At 37.5% G+C, this 21,250-nt stretch overlaps 1 protein-coding gene across 3 annotated transcripts in view; it reads left to right on the top strand.

Moving 5' to 3' along the window:
* The first annotated feature begins 662 nt into the window (after positions 1 to 662).
* The window catches only part of CNTLN (centlein), a 285,688-nt gene continuing 265,100 nt past the window's right edge, over positions 663 to 21,250 (top strand). For 2 of the 3 annotated variants that reach the window (XM_040631460.1, XM_040631461.1), the window contains exons 1-2: positions 664 to 1,142; positions 7,137 to 7,225. In XM_040631460.1, the coding sequence (XP_040487394.1) occupies positions 783 to 1,142; positions 7,137 to 7,225 (449 nt within the window). In that variant the 5' untranslated portion in view covers positions 664 to 782. Of the gene's footprint in view, positions 1,143 to 7,136; positions 7,226 to 21,250 lie in introns of all 3 variants that reach the window. The other variant, XM_040631462.1, reaches the window with a different exon arrangement.

Genomic DNA, 21,250 nt, shown 5'->3' on the forward strand with positions numbered 1-21,250 from the left:
GACCCAAACTGTGGGGCCATGTGGGACACACTCGCTCTGATATTCAGCCAATTGCATAAAGAAGCTGCCATAAAAACTCAAAGGAAATCATGACTTTTGCAAAACAAAAGACAAAGGGTGCGCAAAGGATCAAAATTCAAATGGGAAATCCGCCTGATAGTCCCAGCTCCACAAAAGGCTTTCCACATCTCCCTGACATCAGTCAGCGAGCTGGATGTCAGCTGTACCTAAAGCAGTTTTGCTAAAGGGTGTGAAGAAAACACTTAAGCGTAAAACTTATTCCCTGATCCTCAAGGAGCTTACAACAGCGCTGGAGAGATTAGCCGTGTAACTAACACTCCAGGGCGGTCAATGAAACGTGACAAACGAGTTGGCAGGGACCTTGAAGGCGGAGGAATTCACAGTTAAGGATCATTTGGGGCTAGGGGCTTGTCAAGGAAGACTTTAAGAGGTGGGATGTAAGCTAGGCGCTAAGTGGCGGGTAGGGTTTTAGGTGGGCGGGAAGGCGTGGCTTTGGGAACCAAAGACTGGGGCAGCGCCTATCCGGGCGGCTCGCGCCGAGGGACAGGCCCAACCCCTTGGGCCACGGCGCGCGCGCAGTCTAGCTCTGGCGCCGGGCGCGCGTCCCGCGAAAAGCCGGCCAGGATCCGCGAGCGCGAGACCCCGCGCGCCAAGGCGGGAAAAGGCTTGCGCATGCGCGGCTCGGAGCTTCGGGCTCCCCAGGATGGGGATGGGGAGGTGGAGTTTCCAACAGGGAACTTGACCCGTTACCAGCCGCGGCCATGGCGGCGCGCTCGCCGGCCTCACCGCTCCCTCCGCCCCCAGCGCGACAGTTGGGCCCCTGGTCCCCACGTGTTGGGCGGGGAACTGTGGTACACGCAGTGCGCAGCGAGTCCTCGGGTCTTGCGAGCGCAGTGCGGGAGGGCGTCGTGGACAAAAACGATATATGCTGGCGGGGCGAAGAAGGGTCAGGGGGCCGGCGAGGGCCAGGGGGGGCAGCTCCGGCTCAGGCTCCCCTCCTCAGCTCGCCCAAGGGGTCCAAGCGGCTAGAGGGCATCTCGGTAGAGGAGGCGATGGTGACCCGGACGCAGCTGCTGGAGGAAGAGCTGAGCAGCCTAAAGGAGGAGCTGGCCCTGTGTCAGGTATCGAGGGGGCCGCCGGCCTTTCCCCTACACAGCGGGGCCGGGGCCGGTGGGGAGGCGCGCCCCTCTCCCTCTGTCTAGGCTGCGTCGCTGCGCGGGTTCGGGACCCACCCATCTCCGCCCGGCGGCGCTCCCTCCCGGCTTCCGCACCCAGCCCGGCCCTCTGCTGGGTACTGAGGGGACGCGGCAGCGCCAGGCTCCCCGACCTGGGGCTCGGCTGCCGCCCCTCTCCGGACAGGCCGGGCGGGGTTCGTCTCGGCGCCCTGGGTTTGGTTTTCTTCACTTGGATACCACCAAAACGTGCAGTCGCACCGCCCTCCCTTCCTCAAAAGTCCAAGTTCCCTGTGTTGACTGTTAAGTGGTACTTGGAGAGGAGTTGAGTGCAGTCCACGAGTTGATATGTTGAACAGGAAAGTTGAAACACGTCTATTAAAATAAAATCCATCGATGTAGGAGCCTTTTTAAAATTTTCAAACCCACACTTGTTCTTAAGTAAACTTATGTTAAACTTAAGTGGTAAACACAGATTTTTAGGGAGTCTTAGGCCGGGAACTTTAACACGTAATAGATGATGCTTACTGCTTATTAACCAGCTCTACGAATTCTGTATATCTTTGAGAGAGAAATTTCATTGTCATGTCATCTTGCCAGTGAAAAGCATTTAGTAAATCAATTATGTTAATTTACTTGCCTGTTATTTGTAGAGTTATTAAAGATGGCTTGACTGCACTCAGTGTTCAAAGAGATATTATTTTAGTTTTGCATCCTTACCACCATCTCTTATCTGATTTTACCAGAACCTTTAGATAGGGTTGGGCGATATAAATGTTGGGGATTACTCAACAATAAATCTTTTGATCACTCTGTCTTCAAGAGTAATTAAGATAGAATCAGTTAGGAACTGCTAACAACCAAGATAAATTTAATGAACAGTATCGTCAGTTTAGATTAGTAAAAATTCATGAAATTAATTCTCTCTCATAGTTTGTTCTATTGGATTCTTTTGCCCCTTTTGTAGGTTTTTGCTGATTGAGTCAAGGCTGTAAAAACAGGACAATTTTGTTGAAGTTGAATATGCATTTGCTTAAACAGGTTGGGGAAATATAATGTCACTGCTTCTTTCTCATTTGCGCATTTTCTGGTCTCCACTGGATAAGGAGCGAAGAAACAAATAGGAGACACCAGTGAACTAAAGCATTTTGTCGTCTACACACCTCACCCTTGGATAAAGATGTTAACCCATGATAAAGGCTTTTGTTACTTTGACAAGTGACTCAGATGCTCTTTGCCCATACTTTCTATACTCTCCCCTTTTCCTTTCTGTGTATATCGCATAGTTATAGCTGGCTAAGGAGCTGAGATACTTACTTTTTATAACTGACTTGATTAAGGAAATCACTCTGTTGGAAACAGCCCACTGATCCCCTAGTTCTTGAAAAGCGCAGCTTCAAATATGGTGTTGGCCCTTGTGACCTTGGAAATATATGGACTAGGAAGATGATTAAAGTCCTCTAGGCAAATGTAAGAATAGAGATGGTCATAATTAGGCTAGAATGATGGTTCTTGAGATTTTTGTAATGTTGACATTGTTAGATGATCATAGGCATTCCAGTAATGTGAGATGAGATTGGCAGTATCCCATTCGAAACTGTGGTCAAACCACACTCCTGCTCTTGGGGAAACTTGGAGAAATAATAATTGAACTCCCAATTGTTTTATAAAAAAAGCATTTACATAACTAAACATTCACTTTTAGACCTTTTTTATTTTGTTCTTCTACTTACTTACTCACTAGAAATCACATTACCCAAAAACATAGTATTACCCTGTTTTTCAAACCTTCAAAAATTGCAACCCAAAATAAATTCATTTTCATCTTAACCTAGTGAGTATACACACATACACATACCTAGAATTTCAGAAAGAATGTTTACCCTAATGTTCGTCATGGACTCTGATTTTTCTTTAAAATTCTGCTTTAAAAAAAAATAGTGCTCAGATCTAAATTAATTTGACACAGTAATGGGTCAAATGTACAGTTTGGGGAAAAAGAATCCTGCAAATTAGTCTCTGGTCATAAATAGTAGCTCCATACAGGTTAGTTGTTATTTTTTTTTTCCATGTTTAGTTTACAGGAATTCAATTATATGTACTTGGTGGAGAAAAAAAAGTTTGAGTGGGTCCGTGTACCATTCCACCCCATTGGAATTACTCAGAATAAGCATATAAAAGAAAACAGTCTTAGTTCCAAGAGTTTCTCATCCAACTCTTTGTGATTGTAATATTAAAGTTTTTTTTTTTTCATATGGCTCCATACTAGCAAGCAACATGCACATAATGCTTAGTTGAAGAAAACATGATTAACTTTAATGTGGAGAGAAAGCTGTCTGTATTGGACCTACTGAGGATAAGACATTGGCTTCCCAATGTAGCTTTTCCTAATGAAATTTCAAGGGTGTTTCAAAGGACAATTTTAAGTTCATGACATTTATGCCTCATTCATTGATTTAGAACCCAACTTCACCATAGTCTTAATGTTGATTATGAATTTCAAGAATGTGTTCTATTTGCAGTTCAGGATATTACAAGTATGTGTATGTGCACATTTATCACAACCTGTAGAATACCAGAAGAGAAGAAGTAATGCTATATATGTGTAATACGTATACACGTATATACGTACACATATATATTGGTGTGTGACGTACATATATCTCAAAGCTTAGTTCCTTTTTTCAGTAGCAACCAAAAATATTCACTAAACCTATAATCCAATTTCAGGTTAAAAATTATTTAGGGCATTTAAATGAAAGATACATTGATACCTGTCTGGATCAGTTGGTAGAGCGTGTGACTCTTGATCTCCAGCTCGTGTTCAAACCCTGCATTGGATGTAGAGTTTACTTTAAAAATAAATAAATAAATAAATAAATAAATAAATAAATAAATAAATGTATGTTTATTACTCCAACTTCAGTGATGAAACTAAGTTTAATGAAGCATGTGATGTTGGAATTAAGATTATATGACTAGTTATATTTTTTGTTAGATATTTAGGTATGTTGAAAACGTACCCTGTCATTCATAAAGAAAAAAAATTTTGAAAACCTACTGTATAATTAGAATCCTCACCGGTGTTAGTGGTTGTATTTTGGTATGTGAATCATTTTGTGCAGTTATTTGTCATAATAATAATTTGTTGAGAGTCTACTTTGTGCCATACTGTGTAATTAAACTCATTCCATTGTTTTCCCTGGGTTCTGATAGGCAAATTATTTATTTAAATGCAGGAAATAGTTTTCATATGTTTGTCGAATTCATTCCTCCCGTAGAGGTCAATTGAGGGTCTATTATGTTGCCAGACACTAAACTAAGTGCTGGGAAAGTACGTACCCAGTGAAAGAGATAGTTTTGGATGTCTGTGTCTGCAAAGTTGATACGTATTTCCATGCCAGCTGATTAGTGAAAGTCAAGGCCAACCCATTACTAAGATAATTTAGACTCAGATTGCCAGGCATTTAGTCAACTCTTTTGTAGGCTGAGTTTAATAAACTTTGCGATGTAAAGATTTTTTTCATCAGATTTTTTTGGATTTCTTGCTATATCTCTTTCACTGTTCTGGGGCTGAGTCCTTTGTTACTAAGTCTTAGTTAAGTGGAAGTAACTCATTTTATAAATGATGAAAACCTACTCTTACATTTTTACTTAATGCTAACCTTTCTTAGTATTTTAGGTAGAAAAGTTGGGTGAAAATATATGTAAATCTTTGCTATTTTGTTTTGAAGTGAGCTGTAAGATAAATTTATAGATAATATTGGTTTCAAGTGATTTTATAATTTCCTCAACATGCCTTTTTAAAGTAGAGATATTAGAGCACATTATATTGCATAGCTTATTCTTTCTTACCTTTACTACCTTCCAGGCAGGTTATGACATACGAATTATATAGTGACATTTCTTGTTCTTAACTTGAATCATTTTAATACCCAAATTCTAAATTCTTGCTTCTAAGGGAATAAAGTAAAGCATGATATATAGGAATGTTTAGGTAAGGTTGTAGTCTATAGTACTCAGGCTGTCAAAAGTCTTTTGAAAAAAATACATAAACAAAGTAGATCAAAGATTTGAGCATTAAAAAATGAAAACATAAAAATTTTAGAAGAAAGTATAGGTAGATATATTTCTAATCTCTGAGTAGAGAAGTCCAATTAGAAAAATTGGTACATAAAATCCATAAGCCATAATGGAGAAGATGGATAAATATGAATATATAAATTAATAATTACTCTTTTCCAAAAACACTGTATCATAAATAAAGTTAAATAAGCAACCACATACTAGGAAAAAATATTTGTAACACATTTGGTAGACAGAAGTCTAATTTTAATATTTCCAACAATAACCTTTATATTTCATTGGCAGAACTTAGTCTCATCCCATAGGTAAGAGGGGCCAGGCTTTTAATTGGGCAGAAAAAAGCCAAATGGTTTCTGTTACTAACAGGAAGGAGAGAATGGATGATGGACACAGACACAAATAGAAATATCTGTCACACAAGTAAAACCATCAAACCAAATATAGTATGAAATGGAACGTGCTGGGAAAAAAAAATTAAGGAAAAGTTATCAGAGACTTATGGGTTTGGGTGGCTATAAATACAGTAGTCAGGGAAGATTTCTCTTGAGGTGATATTTAAGCAAAGACCTGAATGAAGTGAGGAAATAATCTAAATGAAAATCAGGTGGATGGTACATGTGCAAAGGCCCTGGTACAAGCAGAACAAGAAAACCAGCGTGTATAATGAATGGAGAGAATGACAGATGAGGTTGGAGAGGTGTGTAGGGGTCAGATAATGTGTCTTGTGGCCTTGTTACAGAGTTTGGATTATTTTCCTAATCTGATGGGAATCCACTGGAGGATTTTGAGCTATAAGGAGGCTAGGGGACCATCACGGATGGCTACGCAAGAGAAGGGGTGATTTGGACTAGGAGGATGATGGTGGAGGTGGTGAGAAGTGGTTAGAATGAGATAAAGTGTGAGGAAAAGAGAACAGAATTGACTTACAGGTGTTAGGCCTTTGAACAATGACTGGATAGTGGTGTCATTTTCTGAGCTGCAGAGGAGTGGGTTTGTGAAAGAGTAGGAAATAAAGAATATTTTTGGATAAGTTAAATTTGAGATAGCTGTTAGGTATTCAAGTGGAATTATTGAGTAGGCAGTTGGAGATTGGAGTCTGTACCTAGGGGTGGAGAAAACCACTAAGGATGGAAATGTTGGAAGTCCTCAGTGTATAGCTGATACATAAAACTGAGGGACTGAATGAGGTCCCCTAGAGCAACGGTGCTCAACCTGGAGTGCACAGAATGACCTGAGGAACTTTAAAAAAATACTGGCGCTTGAACCTTATCTGAAACCAATTAAGTCAGAATCTCTAGATCTACACTATTTTTTAAAAAACTTCCGCCCAAGTGACTCCTAACTCTCAGCTACAGTTGTCATAACAACTGACCTAGGCATTAAGGACGAAAACTGTCCATTGTCTATGGGATTTGGCTACATAGAGGACCTTGAAAAAGGAGTTTAACATCCTGGTGGGGAGGGACATCTGACTGGAGGAAGTAATAGAGTGAATGGAGGTGAGGAAGTGAAGACCACGATTATAGGCAACTCTTCCAAGGAATTTTGCTGAAAAGGGGAGCTGACAAATGGAGTGGTAAATAGAGAACAGTTCTCTTTTAGAACAAATTTACCATGATATTCAGCATTCCAACATTTTCAACCCTAATGTGTGTGTAGTAGAAAGAGTAGAAGTGAATGTGGAGTACCAGTGTAAGAACTGTTTAAAGCTTTCCTGTTAATACTTTACAAGAATTTTTTTTCTAGTTATAGAACTAGGGAGCAAGTAATTTTTTTTTCATTTTTTTAATTTAATGTAGTGCCTTCTCTGACTTAGCTACAAAGCAATGCATTAAAAATGTCTTTTGTTTCTTTAAGGCTGATAAAGAATTTGTATGGTCTTTGTGGAAACGTCTCCAGGTGACAAACCCAGATCTCACACAAGCAGTCAGTTTGGTTGTGGAAAGGTGAGCTCCCAAGTTATTTTTCCCATGAGTATTTGGTTTGTTGAATTTCTCTTTCTTTATTATTAAAATTAAAACTTGGCATTAAGCCCCTAAAGATATTTGATTTCCAAATGAATGTGGAACATGATGTTATAATTACTGGACTTATTTCAAGGGGTGCCAATTCACCAAATACAAATAGGCCATATCTCCTCCTTTTCTGACGTATTTGGGAAGTTGGCGGGTAAGAGATCAAACTGTGACTTAGACACTATGTGTGTCTCTGTGTGTTGTCTGTCTGCATCTATGTGTCCGTGTATTTGTGTGTGTGGAGCTATTACAGCTCAACTTTAAAAATTGGAGAGGTACCTGTTATTTGGCTTTTTACTCTGAAACTGCCTCTCTTGACACCTTTCTAGACATGATCCTTTCTAGACTTGGCTCACTTTTCCCCTGAAGTAACTGTAGCGTGTACTTCATTCATTCATTCATTCATTCATTCATTCATTCATTCATTCATTTATTTGAGACAGAGAGAAAGTGAGCGAGTGAGCGAGCGCACAAGTGGGGAGGAGGGTCAGAGAAGGAGGGAGAAGCAGATTCCCTGCTGAGCAGGGGGCCGGACACAGGGCTCAATCCAAGACCCTGAGATCATGACCGGAGCAGAAGGCAGACGCATAACCGACTGAGCCACCCAGGTGCCCCTGCGGTGTATACTTCAAGGCCTGAGATGACCTTGCCAGAATAGAGTAAGTGTTCTGGAATAGGCAGAGGGATTTCACTTAGCAGTCTGTATTACATTGTAGGGGATGCCCATTCATTTAACTATAGACTACTGGGCTTCTCCTTGGTCATTAGAAACAGTGGAGTGATGCTGGGTACTCTTTACCAAATGTTTGGAATACAGTAGTCCCATGATGCTTAGCATACCAATTAAAACACTTGGTTTCCTATTAAATGGATTTCAGTACATTGGCTAAATGAGAAGTTAAGAATATAGATGCCTTTTTCTTTTTCTTTATTGGAATCATGATTATATAATCTGAATGTCATTTTTTTGATAACTTGAACTTTATTCACCTTTGGTGTGTCTAGCCCTAGGATCATTCCAGTGTTCTCTGGAATTAACTTTTTAAAATCTGTGATACATACCTATGTATAGTTTAATCATCCTTGGTTATCGTGAACTCTTAGTGTAATCACTTTCTCTTCATGTTGCTTATGTGTTCACTTCATCAATCAGTTTTTCCTTTTTGATAATCAGAATTAGCCTTTTGTTGCAGTACCCTTGTTATTTCCTCAATCATCCTTGAGATGAAATGTGATCACTCTCAATCCCACTGTTTTCTAGCTGAATAAACCTAGAAGATATATTTTTGGGAATTCAGTAGTCATTTCTGTGATTCTTTTGTTAGCCTCCTCTCATTTTATTTGTATATATTTTCCAATTTTCTAATTTTTATTTATTTATTTATTTATTTATTTATTTATTTATTTATTTATTTTAAATTTAAATTCTGTTAAGTAACATGTAATGTATTATTGGCTTCAGAGGTAGAGGTCAGTGATTCACAAGTCTTATATAATACCCAGCGTTCATTACATCACATGCCCTCCTTAATGTCCATCACTCAGTTACCCCATTCCCCCCTCTCCCCTCCAGCAACCCTCAGTTTATTTCCTATGATTAAGAGTCTCTATAGTTTGTCTTCCTCTCTGGTTTTGTCTTGTTTTATTTTTTCCTCTCTTCCCCTATGATCCTCTGTTTTGTTTCTTAAATTCCACATATGAGTGAGATGATATGATAATTGTCTTCTCTGATTGACTTATTTCACTTAGTGCAATACCTTCTAGTTCCATCCACATCGTTGTAAATGGCAAGATTTCATTCTTTTTGATGGTTGAGTAATGTTCTACTTATATATACCACATCTTCTTTATCCATTCATCTGTCGATGGACATATGAGCTCTTTCTATAGTTTGGCTATTGTGGACATTGCTGCTGTAAACATTGGGGTGCAGGTGCCCCTTCAGATCACTACATTTGTATCTTTGGGGTAGATACCTAATAGTGCAATTGCTGGGTCATAGGGTAGCTCTATTTTCAACTTTTTGAGGAACCTCCATACTGTTTTCCAGAGTGACTGCACCAGTTTGCATTCCCACCAACATTGCAAAGGGGTTCCCCTTTCTCTGCATCCTCGCTAACATTTGTTGTTTCCTGACTTGTTAATTTTAGCCATTCTGACTGGTGTGAGGTGGTATCTCATTGTGGTTTTGATTACTTTGGTATTTTTTTTAAACTCGCCAAAATTCTCTTTAATTTTCACTTTCTTCTTGGTCAAGACAGAATCAAATATTAAAATATTATTGGGTCATTTGTTTTATCCTTTGAGATTTCTATTTTTCAGTGTACATAATATGCATATAAAAGTAAATATATACAATTTGTAAATAACTGCACATATATTTGGGGGTGGATACTCAAAGGCCTTTTGCTGATAAGGTATGTAATGGAAAATTTTAGAGACTATTGCTTTACAGCTATGATTCTTGAAATTTTAGTGTGCACAAGATATACCTGACGAATTTATTAAAATGCAGATCTCTGAGACTTTCCCCTGATCTACTGGATTTCTTGGATAAGGTCCAGAAGTCTTTTTAAAATAAGCTTTCCAGATAATTCTGATGTTGTCCATAGGTCATACTATGAGAGGCTTTGGAATTTGAGTTGACTTTTGAAATTGGAAACCTGTTTAAGTGGCATTTATAATTTTAAAATTATGTGAACATTATTTCCTAGAGAACTATGTAGTATGTTTTGACCTGTGAAAAATGAAGAATGGTATACCATTCAGTCTTTGTCTTTTAAAAAAAATATTCTCAATATCAAAGTCAAATACACTGTCTTTCTGTGTAGTCCATTAGTTACCCAAATAATGCTACATTTAAGTCTGTTTAATATCCATACCTTGGTCTTCCTGGACAACATTATTTCCCCTTGGAATTTCTTTCTTTCTTTCTTTTTTTTTTTTTTAAGATTTTATTTATTTATTTGACAGAGATAGAGACAGCCAGCGAGAGAGGGAACACAAGCAGGGGGAGTGGGAGAGGAAGAAGCAGGCTCATCGCGGAGAAGCCTGATGTGGGGCTCGATCCCATAACGCCGGGATCACGCCCTGAGCCGAAGGCAGACGCCCAACCACTGTGCCACCCAGGCGCCCCTCCCCTTGGAATTTCTATTTGCCCTTCTTTTCTGCTTTTTCTTATAGTAAGAATGTCTGTGTTTCTATAATAACTGAAAACATTCTTCCCTGAGCCCGTTGGCTTCTGGTACGAATTTGGACCAATTGCTTTTCTAAACCTATTCATAGCTATCATCCTAGAATTGCTTTTCATTGTACTCTTGGACTAGTTCCACAGTTCCTGGGATCCCACATCTTTCTTTTTATGTTTCATTGGGTTATATTTTCAAAATTATTTCTCAGAAAGGATGCACAAGTGTTCCACATTCTGACTCCTTACATGCCTGAAGGTGTCTTTCATTTGTCCTTATGCTTGGCTGATAATTTAGTTGAATACGAAATTTTATTTATTTATTTATCTATTTTAATTTTTAAAGATGTTTCTTTTAAGATTTTATTTTTTTATCTGACAGAGAAAGAGAGCATGAGCAGGGTAGCAGCAGGCAGAGGAAGAGGGAGAAGCAGGCTCCCCACGGAGCAGTGAGCCTGACATAGGACTCGATCCCAGGACCCTGGGATCATGACCTGAGCCGAAGGCAGACACCCAACCAACCGAGCAACCCAGGTGTCCCTACCCATCAGAATTTTAACTGAGGCGTCCAATATGAAATTTTGTGTCAATATAATTTCCTTTAGATTTTTGAAACTATAGCTCTGTTTCCTTCAGATTTTTGAAAGTATAGGTCTAGTGTCTTCTTTTAGCATACAGAGGTGCTCCCAAGTGCATGTATGATCCCAGTTCAAGTATGATTCTTATTTTTTCTAGGTAGCTTGCTTAAACGTTTGGATTTTCTCTTTATATGTAATATTGTAAACTTTCAGTATCACCTATTAATTTGGGTTTTTAAAAATCCAACCTTCTTAGCTTTTGGTGGGCCCTTTCAAACTGAAGATTTAAGATTTTCTTTTGATTGAGGAAAGTAGTCTTTGGCCATTTGCTGTAGGCAAATGCCGCAGGTGAGTGAGAAACTCCGCTTTTTGGTAAGTGGTTCCTTTATTAGTGTTCTTGATCCCTTTTGCCGTCTCTTCTCTGTATTTGCTAACTGGGTACTTAGAGCCTTTCTCTGGGCCTTTTTGAGAAACAGCAGCTTCCTCTTCCACTGTAGGCATCATTTTGGTTTTGAATTATGATTTTTCTTCTCTGGGTTTGTGAGCACATCCTTCTCTCTTTAAGATGTTTCTCATATTTATGGTCCCTTTTGTCCTCTTTCTTATTTTTCATGCTGTTAGGGATTTATTCAAGGCAATGTAATTTATGGATGTCAATATCATCGTCATTAAGTTAATCATCTTCAGAAGAAGTATAGTATCATGTTTAGTGGTTACAATGTATTCTGTTATTTTGATACATCATTTATATTTAATCAGTATTTTGTTTTTATACATTAAGATTATTTCATTTAAAAAGTTGTTTAATGATGCTGTGATGAATGGCCTTGAGGATAAAGCTTTGCTTACATTATTAGTGTCAAGTAGTGTGCTACTATCATAGTGGGTGCAGGCTGGGATGGCTAAACATACTGAAATGAGTAGTTAATCCGACTTAATTAAAGAACCGTACTGCTCCAAGTACCAATAGTACCCTTTTGGAAAAATGCTTATCTGTAATTCTTCTCTTTTTTTCACTTTTTGGCACTATATTATAATTTCCTGATAAGTTTTTTTGTTGGATGTCTGTGTATAGGCATAACCCATTGTTGTGGGTTTTGTACCAGACTGAAATAAAATAAATATTGCAATAAAGCAAGTTAAATGAAATTTTTGGTTTTTTTTTTTTTTAAGATTTTATTTATTTGAGAGAGAGAGATCATAAGTGGTGGGGGGAGGGGCAAAGGGAGAGGGAGAAGCAGACTCCCCACTGAGTAGGGAGCCCAGTGCGGGGCTTGATCCTAGGACCCTGGGATCATGGCCTGAGCCAAAGGCAAACACTTAACTGACTGAGCCACCCAGGTGCCCCAGAATTTTTGGTTTTCCAGTGCTTATAAAAATTATGCTTACACTATACTGTAGCCTTGAGTGCGCAGTAGCATTATGTCTAAAGAAACAATGTACATGCCTTAATTAAAAAATACTATATTGGTTCCCTCCCCCCAAAAAAACTTCATTGCTAAAAAAAAATGCTAACCATCATCTGAGCTTTCAGTGAGTTGTAATCTTTTCACTGGTGGAGGGTCTTGCTTTGATATTGATGGCTGCTGACCAATCAGAGTGGTAGTTGCTGAAGGTTGTGGTAGCTTTGGCAATTTCTTAAATAAGACAACAATGAAGTTTGCCTCATCAATTGGCTCTTCCTTTCCTGAGAGATTTCTCTATAGCATGTGATGCTGTTTGATATCATTTTACCTGTAGTAGAATTTCTTTCAAAATCAGAGTCAATTCTTTCAAACCAAAAGATTCTAAATCCTTTGTTGTCATTTCAACAATCTCATGGCATCTTCACCAGGAAATGCTCAAGAAACCACTTTCTTTGTTCATCCATAAGAAGCAGCTCATAATCTGTTGAAGCTTTATTATGAGATTGTAGCAGTTCAATCACATCTTCAGACTTGGCTTCTAATTCCAGTTCTCTTGCTGTTTCTACCATACCTGCCATTACTTTTTCCACCAAAGTCTCGAATCCCTCAAAGTCATCCATGAGGGTTGCAATCAACTTCCTCCAAACTCTTGGTAATGTTGATATTCTGACCTCTTTCCATGAATCATGACTGTTCTTAATGGCATCTGGAATGGTGAATCCTTTCCAGAAGCTTTTTAATTGACTTTGCCCAGATCCATCAGAAAAATCATGATCTACGGCAGCTACAGCCTTACAAAATCTGTTTCTTAAATTGTAAGACTTAGGAGTTGAAATGACTCCTTGATCCATGGGCTTCAGAATGGATATTGTGTTAACAGGCATTAAAACACGTCCCATCAGAGCTCTTGTGTGACCAGGTAGATCGTCAGTGAGCAGTAACATTTTGAAAGGAATCTTTTTTTTCTGAGCAGTAGTTCTCAACAGTGGGCTTAAAATTTTCAGTAAACCATGTCGTAAATGTACTGTCATCCAGACTTTGTTATTCCATTCATTGAGCATAGGCAAAGTAGATTTAGTGTAATTCTTAATGGCCCTATCGTTTCAAAAATGGTAAATGAGCATTGGCTTCACCTTATAGTCACCAGATGCATTAGCCCCTAACAATAGAGTCAGGCTGTGCTTTGAAGTTTTGAAGCTAGGCATTGACTTCTCTCTAGCTATGAAAGTCCTAGATTGCATCTTCTTCCAATAGAAGGCCGTTTCATCTATATTGAAGATCTGTCATTTAATGTAGCCACCTTTATTAATTCTCTTAGCTAGATCTTATGAATAACTTGCTGTATCTTGTCCGTTAGCACCTGCTGCTTCACCTTGTATTTTTAAGTCATGGTGATGATTTCTTTCCTTCAACTTCATGAATCAACTTGCCAGCTTGAGATTTTTCTTTGGTAGCTTCTTCACTTCTCTCAGCTTCACAGAATTGAAGAGAGTTAGGGCCTTGCTCTGGATTAGGCTTTGGCTTAAGGGAATGTTGCAGCTGGTTTGATCTTCTGTCCAGACCACTAAAACTCTCTCCATATCAGCAGTAAGGCTGTTTAGCTTTCTTATCTTTCATGTGTTCACTGGCGTAGAAACTTTAATTCCCTCAAGAACTTCTCCTTTGCATTCACAACTTGACTAACTGTTTGGTTCAGGAGGCCTTGCTTTTGGCCAGTCTTGGCTTTTGACATGCCTTTTTCACTAAGCTTAATTATTTCTGGCTTTTGATTTCAAGAGAGATATACAACTTTTCCTTTCACTTGGACACTAGTGGCCTCTGTAGGGTTATTAATTGGCCTAATTTCAATATTGTTGTGTCTCAGGGAATAGGGAGGCCTGAGGAGAGGGAAAGAAATGGGGGAATGGCCAGTCAGGGGAGTAGTCAGAGCACACGTATTTATCAATTAAGTTTGCCTTCTTATTTGCATGTGGTCAGTGATGCCCTAAAACAATTATAAGACTTTGAAATGTTGCAAGAATTAACAAAATGTGACATAGAGACATGAAGTGAGCAAATGCTGTTGGAAAAAATGGTACCAATAGACTTTTTTTTTTTTTTTTTTAAGATTTTATTTATTTATTCGACAGAGATAGAGACAGCCAGCGAGAGAGGGAACACAAGCAGGGGGAGTGGGAGAGGAAGAAGCAGGCTCATAGTGGAGGAGCCTGATGTGGGGCTCGATCCCATAACGCCAGGATCACGCCCTGAGCCGAAGGCAGACGCTTAACCATTGTGCCACCCAGGTGCCCCCCAATAGACTTTCTTGACAAAGGATTGTGACAGATCTTCCATTTGTGAAAAATTTGGTACCTACAAAGCACGATATAGCAAAGCACAATAAAATGAAGTATGCTGGTACATATATTTGTGTGCATGTGTTTTACTTTTTATTATGGAATATTTCAATTAGATGCAAAGGCAGAGATATATATATTAAAGAACTCCCATGTTCTATTAAGTCATTGCAAGCATTGAATTAGCCAACACTGGACCACTGCTGTGGGGAGGTAAAGGTTTAGGTTCCTAAGAGCCTTTGGTCACAACTTTTTGTCAACTGGTCAACATATAACATTGTTTTATGTATGTTTCTCTTTAAAGACATCTTATTTAATCTGTATTGTTGATTCATTACCGTTGAACTCATGATACCCTATAACTCATGATTGAACAAAAGTTGTCTAATACATTCTTTACTTCAAAAGACACATCACAGTTTTCTTGTACTGAGCAACACTAGATAGCACTTCAGCAGTATGCTTGGTGATCATTTTTAACAGTGAAACCATCCATAAAAAGTGCAAAATTGTGAAAAATGTGGCCCTAAATAGACCATGAGAAGAACACTTGTTTATGGTATGAGAACTGAAACAGAACATCGCCTTGTTTAACCTCTGCTGGCAACATGTGGTTTGGGCGACTTAAATTTTTTGCCGCATCGGGCATGCCTGCAAATGATTGAAAAATGCCATGGGTATTGATTGTAGGTTTATCAGTGAATTTTAGTGAATAGGCAAATTAACAAATTCTGAGTCCTTAAATGAGATTGACTCTAACTTTAAAAGATAAGGGCTCTTTTTAATAAAACCATGGGATCATAGTTAGAGTTCTATAATTATTCCTGAACACATACAAATATCCAGTCAATTTTCAGATTTCTCCAAAGTTCTCATACTTCTTCTTCTTTTCTTTTTTGTTTTTGTTTTTTGAGAGACAGGGTGCGAGGGAGAGCACGAGCAAGGGTGGAGGGGCAGAGAGAGAGGGAGAGAGAGTATCTCAAGCAGGCTGCAATGCAGGGCTCGATCTCACGACCCTGAGATCATAACCTGAGCTGAAATCAACAGTCAGACACTTAACTGACTGAGCCACCCAGGCGCCCTTGGTCTCATACTTCTTTAAAAAGTTGGTTTGTTCTGGGGTGTTGAGTGTGGAGCCTGCTTTAGATTCTCTCCCTCTCTCTCTCTCTGGCCCCTCATCTCTGCTCATGCTCTTTCTCTCTCTCTCCAAAAAAAAAAAAAAAAAAAATGCTGGTTTGTTCCTCTGAGGACCCAAACATAGCCTACCCACTGAATATATAGGTTCCTTATCCTTCTCTTCTTTCTCTGTAACTTTATTTATTTTTTAAAGATTTATTTAGTTATTTATTTGAGGCGGGTAAGGGAGAGCGAATTTTAAGCAGGCTCTCCACTGAGTAAGGAGTGAGGAGCCCAAAGGGGGGCTCGATCCCCCGATCCTGAGATCATGACTTCAGCTGAAATCAAGAGTCAGATGCTTAAGCAACTGAGATATCCAGGTGCCCTGTCTTTGAAACTTAAAAATCAATCAATCAATTAATCAATCTGCTCATTTATCCCATAGAGTTTCTCACATTTTGGATTTTTCTGAATGTAATATTCTGTATCCTATAGTTACCATTAATCTGTCATTAGATCTAGAGGCTTATTCAGATCTTATGTTTTGGCAAAAATCTTCTTAGGTATAATTATATAATTCTTATCACATCATATCAGAAGGCACATAGTAAAAAAAAAAAGTAAAAAAAAAAAAAAAAGAAGGCACTTAGTGTCTTATCCAGATCTTTTTGTGATAACTTTGATCAATGGATTATGTCTCTTTAGTCTAGAACAGTCTGTACTCTTCTTCTATTTAATGACATCATCTTGTTAAACGAACATGGTTATTAGTTGTCCTTTAGAAGATCTTGTATTCTGGGTTCACTTGATTGCTTCCTTGTGTTTCACTTTCACTTTTGCTCTTTAGTTATCATAAACTGAAAGGTATATCTAAAGCTTGATTATATTCAGCTTCAACTCTTTGGCACAAATATTTCGTAGATTGTTCCATGTACTTCATAACATATCTCAAATGAAAGTGCATATTGTCTGATTGTACTAATTTCAGTAATGATAGTATTAATCAGTGATTAATAAGCGCATTAATGACAGTCTGATCCCTCCATTATAAAGTGTATTTTTACCTTAGGGCCAACAGGTAATCTAGAAAGTAGATGTAGTAATGTATTGGTGCCCTGCAAGTGTTTACTTTTCCATCAACGTTTCACCTAATTTTAGTATTCATTGATTATCTGAATTTATTATTTCATTAAGAGTTAAAACTTGTGATTTTATAGTTTTTTTGTTCTCTATTAACTGGAATTCTTTAACTTTTTGTGACTTTTTAATATACAATTTTTTTAGCTTAAAAATTTTTTGATTAGGTATGTTGGCCATATGATTATATGAGTCAATTAAGAGTGTTAAAGAATATACAATGAGGAGTCTCCCTCTCACTCCTGTCTCCAGCAGTTCCTTTCCCTTCTTCACAAACAATGATAATAGTGCATTTATATCTTTGATCTGTTTTAAGTTTTGTAAATGGTGTGAATTAAGGATCCAACTTCATTCTTTTGCATGTGGATAGCCAGTTGTCCTAGCACCTGTTGAAAAGTCTATTTCCTCCCAGTGGATGGTCTTTGCATTTGTTAAAAATAGGTTGACCAGAGATGCATGAGTTTATTTCTGAATTCTCAGTGCTATTCCATTGATCTATATGTCTGTTCTTGTTCCAGTATTAAACTGTCCTGATGGCTATTGTTTTGTAGTAAGCTTGAAATCAGTTAGGAGTGAGTTCTGCTACTTTGTTCTTTGTTTTCAAGATTGTCTTGGCTTTCTGGGTCCCTTGTAATTCCAAATGAATTTTAGTGTCATTTTATCAATTTCTACAAGGAAGTGATCTGGAATTCTGATAGAGATTGTATTGAATCTGTAGCTCAGTTTGGGTAATATTGCCATCTTAGCAATGTTAAGTTTTCTATATCATGAACATGGGATGTTTTTCCAATTATTTAGTCTTTTAAAATTTCTTTCAACAATGTTTTCAGAGTTTGTATTTTGCACTGTTTTGGATAAATTTCTTTCTAAGTATTTTATTATTTATGATTCTATTATAGATGAAATTGTTTTCTTAACCTTATTTTCAGATTGGTTAGTTTAACTGTGTAGATTACCATTGATTTTTGCATATTGATCTCATAACCTGCAAGCGTACTGAACTCTTTTATTTTAGTTCTTTTTTTAGTGGATTCTTTAGGATTTTCTATAAGATCATATTATCTACAAATAGAGATAGTTTTGCTTCTTCCTTTCAACTTTGAAAGTTTTATTTCTTTCTCTTGCCTACTTGCCCTGGCTAGAACTCCAGTACGTTGTTGTACAGAAGAGGCCAGAGCTAACATCCTTGTCTTTTTTTTCTTTTTTTTTTAATCCTTGTCTTATTCTTGATCACAGAGAGAAAGCATCCAGTCCTTCACCACTAGGTATAATGTTATCTGTGGAGTTTTCATAGATGTGCTTTAGCAGGTTTAGGAAGTTCCCATCTATTCATAGTTTGTTTTTATTATGAAAGGTTGTTGGATTTTGTCAAATGGATTTTCTGTGTATATTGAGATGATTGTGTGATTTTTGTTTTCAATTCTATTGACACAAAGTATTACATTAATTGATTTTCAGATGTTAAAGTAACTTTATATTCCTGGGATAAATTCCATTTGGTGGTTATGATGTATTTTTTTTTTGATATGTTGTTGGATTTGGTTTGTTAGTATTTTGTTGAGGAGTTTTGTGTCTTCATTCATAAGAGGTATTAGTCTGTAGTTTTCTTTTTTTTTTTCTTATGATATCTTTGTTTTTTGTATCAGGGTAATATGGGCCTTATAAAATGGTTTGGGAAGTATTTCCCATTTCTTTTATTTTTTCAGAAGAGTTGTTGAAGAACTGATATTGGTTGTTCTTTAAATGTTTGATAGAATTCAGCCATAAACCCCTTCAGTCCTGGGCTTTGTGGTTAATTTTTTTATTGCTAATTGAATAGATTGTTTCAGGTTTTCTACTTTTTTCTTGAGTCACTTTTGGTATTTGTGTTTTTTTTAGGAATTTGTCTATTTTTTCTAGGTTATCTAATTTGCTGGCATACAATTTTTTATAACATTCCTTTATAATCCTTTTCATTTTTATTAGGTTGGTAGCACTATCTTCTTTTTTACTTCTGATTCTGATAATTTGTGACTTCTCTCTTTATTGTGGCCTAGCTAGGTAAACCTTGTCAGTTTTATTGATCAATCTTAAAAAAAAAAAACAGTTCTTGGTTTCATTAATTTTCTGTATTGCTTTTCTGTTCTGTTTCATTACTATTTTCTGTAATCTTTATTATTCCTCCTTTTTGCTTGCTTTAGATTTAATTAACTGTTATTTTTTCACTAATGTTGGATCATTAGGTTATTGACTTTAAACCGTTCTTCTTCCTTAATATAGGTATGTAGAGCCATAAATTTTCCTGTAAGCACTGCTTTAGTGACATCTCATATGTTTTGATATTTTGTGTTTTCATTTTCACTCATCTCAAAGTATTTTCTGGTTTCTATTTTGAATTCCTCTTTGACCCATTGTTTATTTAGGAGTGTGTTTAATTTCCTGATACTTGTGACACGTTTCCCAATTTTTTTCCCTTTTGATTTCCATAACTGGTTGCCCTTCTTATTGAATTTTTGTAGATTTTGTTGAAAATATATTTCTTCAATTGCCCTTAGAACCATTATAGAAGATTTTAGTGATTGTTTTAAAATAATATTCACCAGTTTCACTAGGGAATGGGTCAGTAGAGCTCCTCATAACCATGACAGATGTAAGTCTGTCAGTGTTGTTGTAAGCTCCTAAATTTTGGGAGAATTTGTTAAATAAAGATAGATTTATACACCAGATCAAAACATATATACAGTTGTAATTGTGACAGGTATTACCAAATTGTGCCAATTTATATTTCTACTAGCAGTGTAAGAAGGTGCCTGTTTTCCCCATACCCTGGCCATCCCATTGTTTTCAAACTTTTGTATTCTTATGTATTTGAAAGGTAAAAAATGATATCCTGAAATAGTTTTAACTTCCATTTTTCTTACTGTGCATGACTGAAGTTTAAGAACCATTTTATATCCTTTTATGTGGACTTTTTCTTTTATATATCTTTGTGTATCCTTTTCCTATGGCACTTCTAATTCATGTCCTATAGTGCCCTTTAAATTCAGTGTATTCTTTATAGACCTTAATGGCTTCTCCTTTGAGTTGTTTTTTTGTTTGTTTGTTTTTAAAAGCTTTAACCATTTTACTACCATAAGCATACCATTTTCTTCCTTTACTCTGAATTTCACATCTTGAGGGTAATCTTTGATACTCTTTGGTCTCTTTTTGAACAGAAAATCAGTTCCCAAGTTCAGTCACTTTCTTTCTGTCTCTCTCTCTCTCTCTCTCACTTTTTTTTTTTTTTTTTTTTGAGAGAGAGAGAGAGTGGCAGAGAGAGCAGGAGAGAGAAAATCCCAAACAGGCTGCACATCAGCACAGAGCCTGAGGGAGGGCTCAATCTCACAACCCTGAGATCATGACCTGAGCCAAAATCAAGAGTCAGAGGCTTAACCAATGAGCCACACAGGCACTCGAGTCACTTTCTCTTTTGCGTTGTCACTCAGATCCAGTAATTCATCTGTGTCCTTAATTTCCAGTCCCTCTGTTTAGGCTCTTGGTATCTCAGCTCTGAACGTCTTACTGATTTCTTTTTCAAACATTAATTCTGTTTTATATCTTCATTTTGAGACAAAGCAATATATAAGGCACCAAAGAAAATAATTTGTAGAATTTAGGTTAGGGGTAACTAATGAAAATTCTAAGATCTTTCTAAAGTTTTTTTTTTTTTTTTTTTTAAGATTTATTTATTTATTTATTTATCTATTTAAAAAAATTTTTTAAATTATATTATGTTAGTCACCATACAGTACATCCCTGGTTTCTGATGTAAAGTTCGATGATTCATTAGTTGCATATAACACCCAGTGCACCATGCAATACCTGCCCTCCTTATTACCCATCACCGGTCTATCCCATTCCCCCACCCCCCTCCCCTCTGAAGCCCTCAGTTTGTTTCTCATAGTCCATAGTCTCTCATGCTTCATTCCCCCTTCTGATTACCCCCCCTTTCTTTATCCCTTTCTTCCCCTACCGATCTTCCTAGTTCTTATGTTCCATAGATGAGAGAAATCATATGATAATTGTCTTTCTCTGCTTGACTTATTTCACTTAGCATTATCTCCTCCAGTGCCGTCCATGTTGCAGCAAATGTTGAGAACTCGTTCTTTCTGATAGCTGAGTAATATTCCATTTTATATATGGACCACAACTTCTTAATCCAGTCATCTGTTGAAGGG

Source organism: Ursus maritimus, unplaced genomic scaffold (assembly GCF_017311325.1).
Source record: "Ursus maritimus isolate PB19 unplaced genomic scaffold, ASM1731132v1 scaffold_17, whole genome shotgun sequence".
Classification (NCBI taxonomy): Eukaryota; Metazoa; Chordata; class Mammalia; order Carnivora; family Ursidae; genus Ursus; species Ursus maritimus.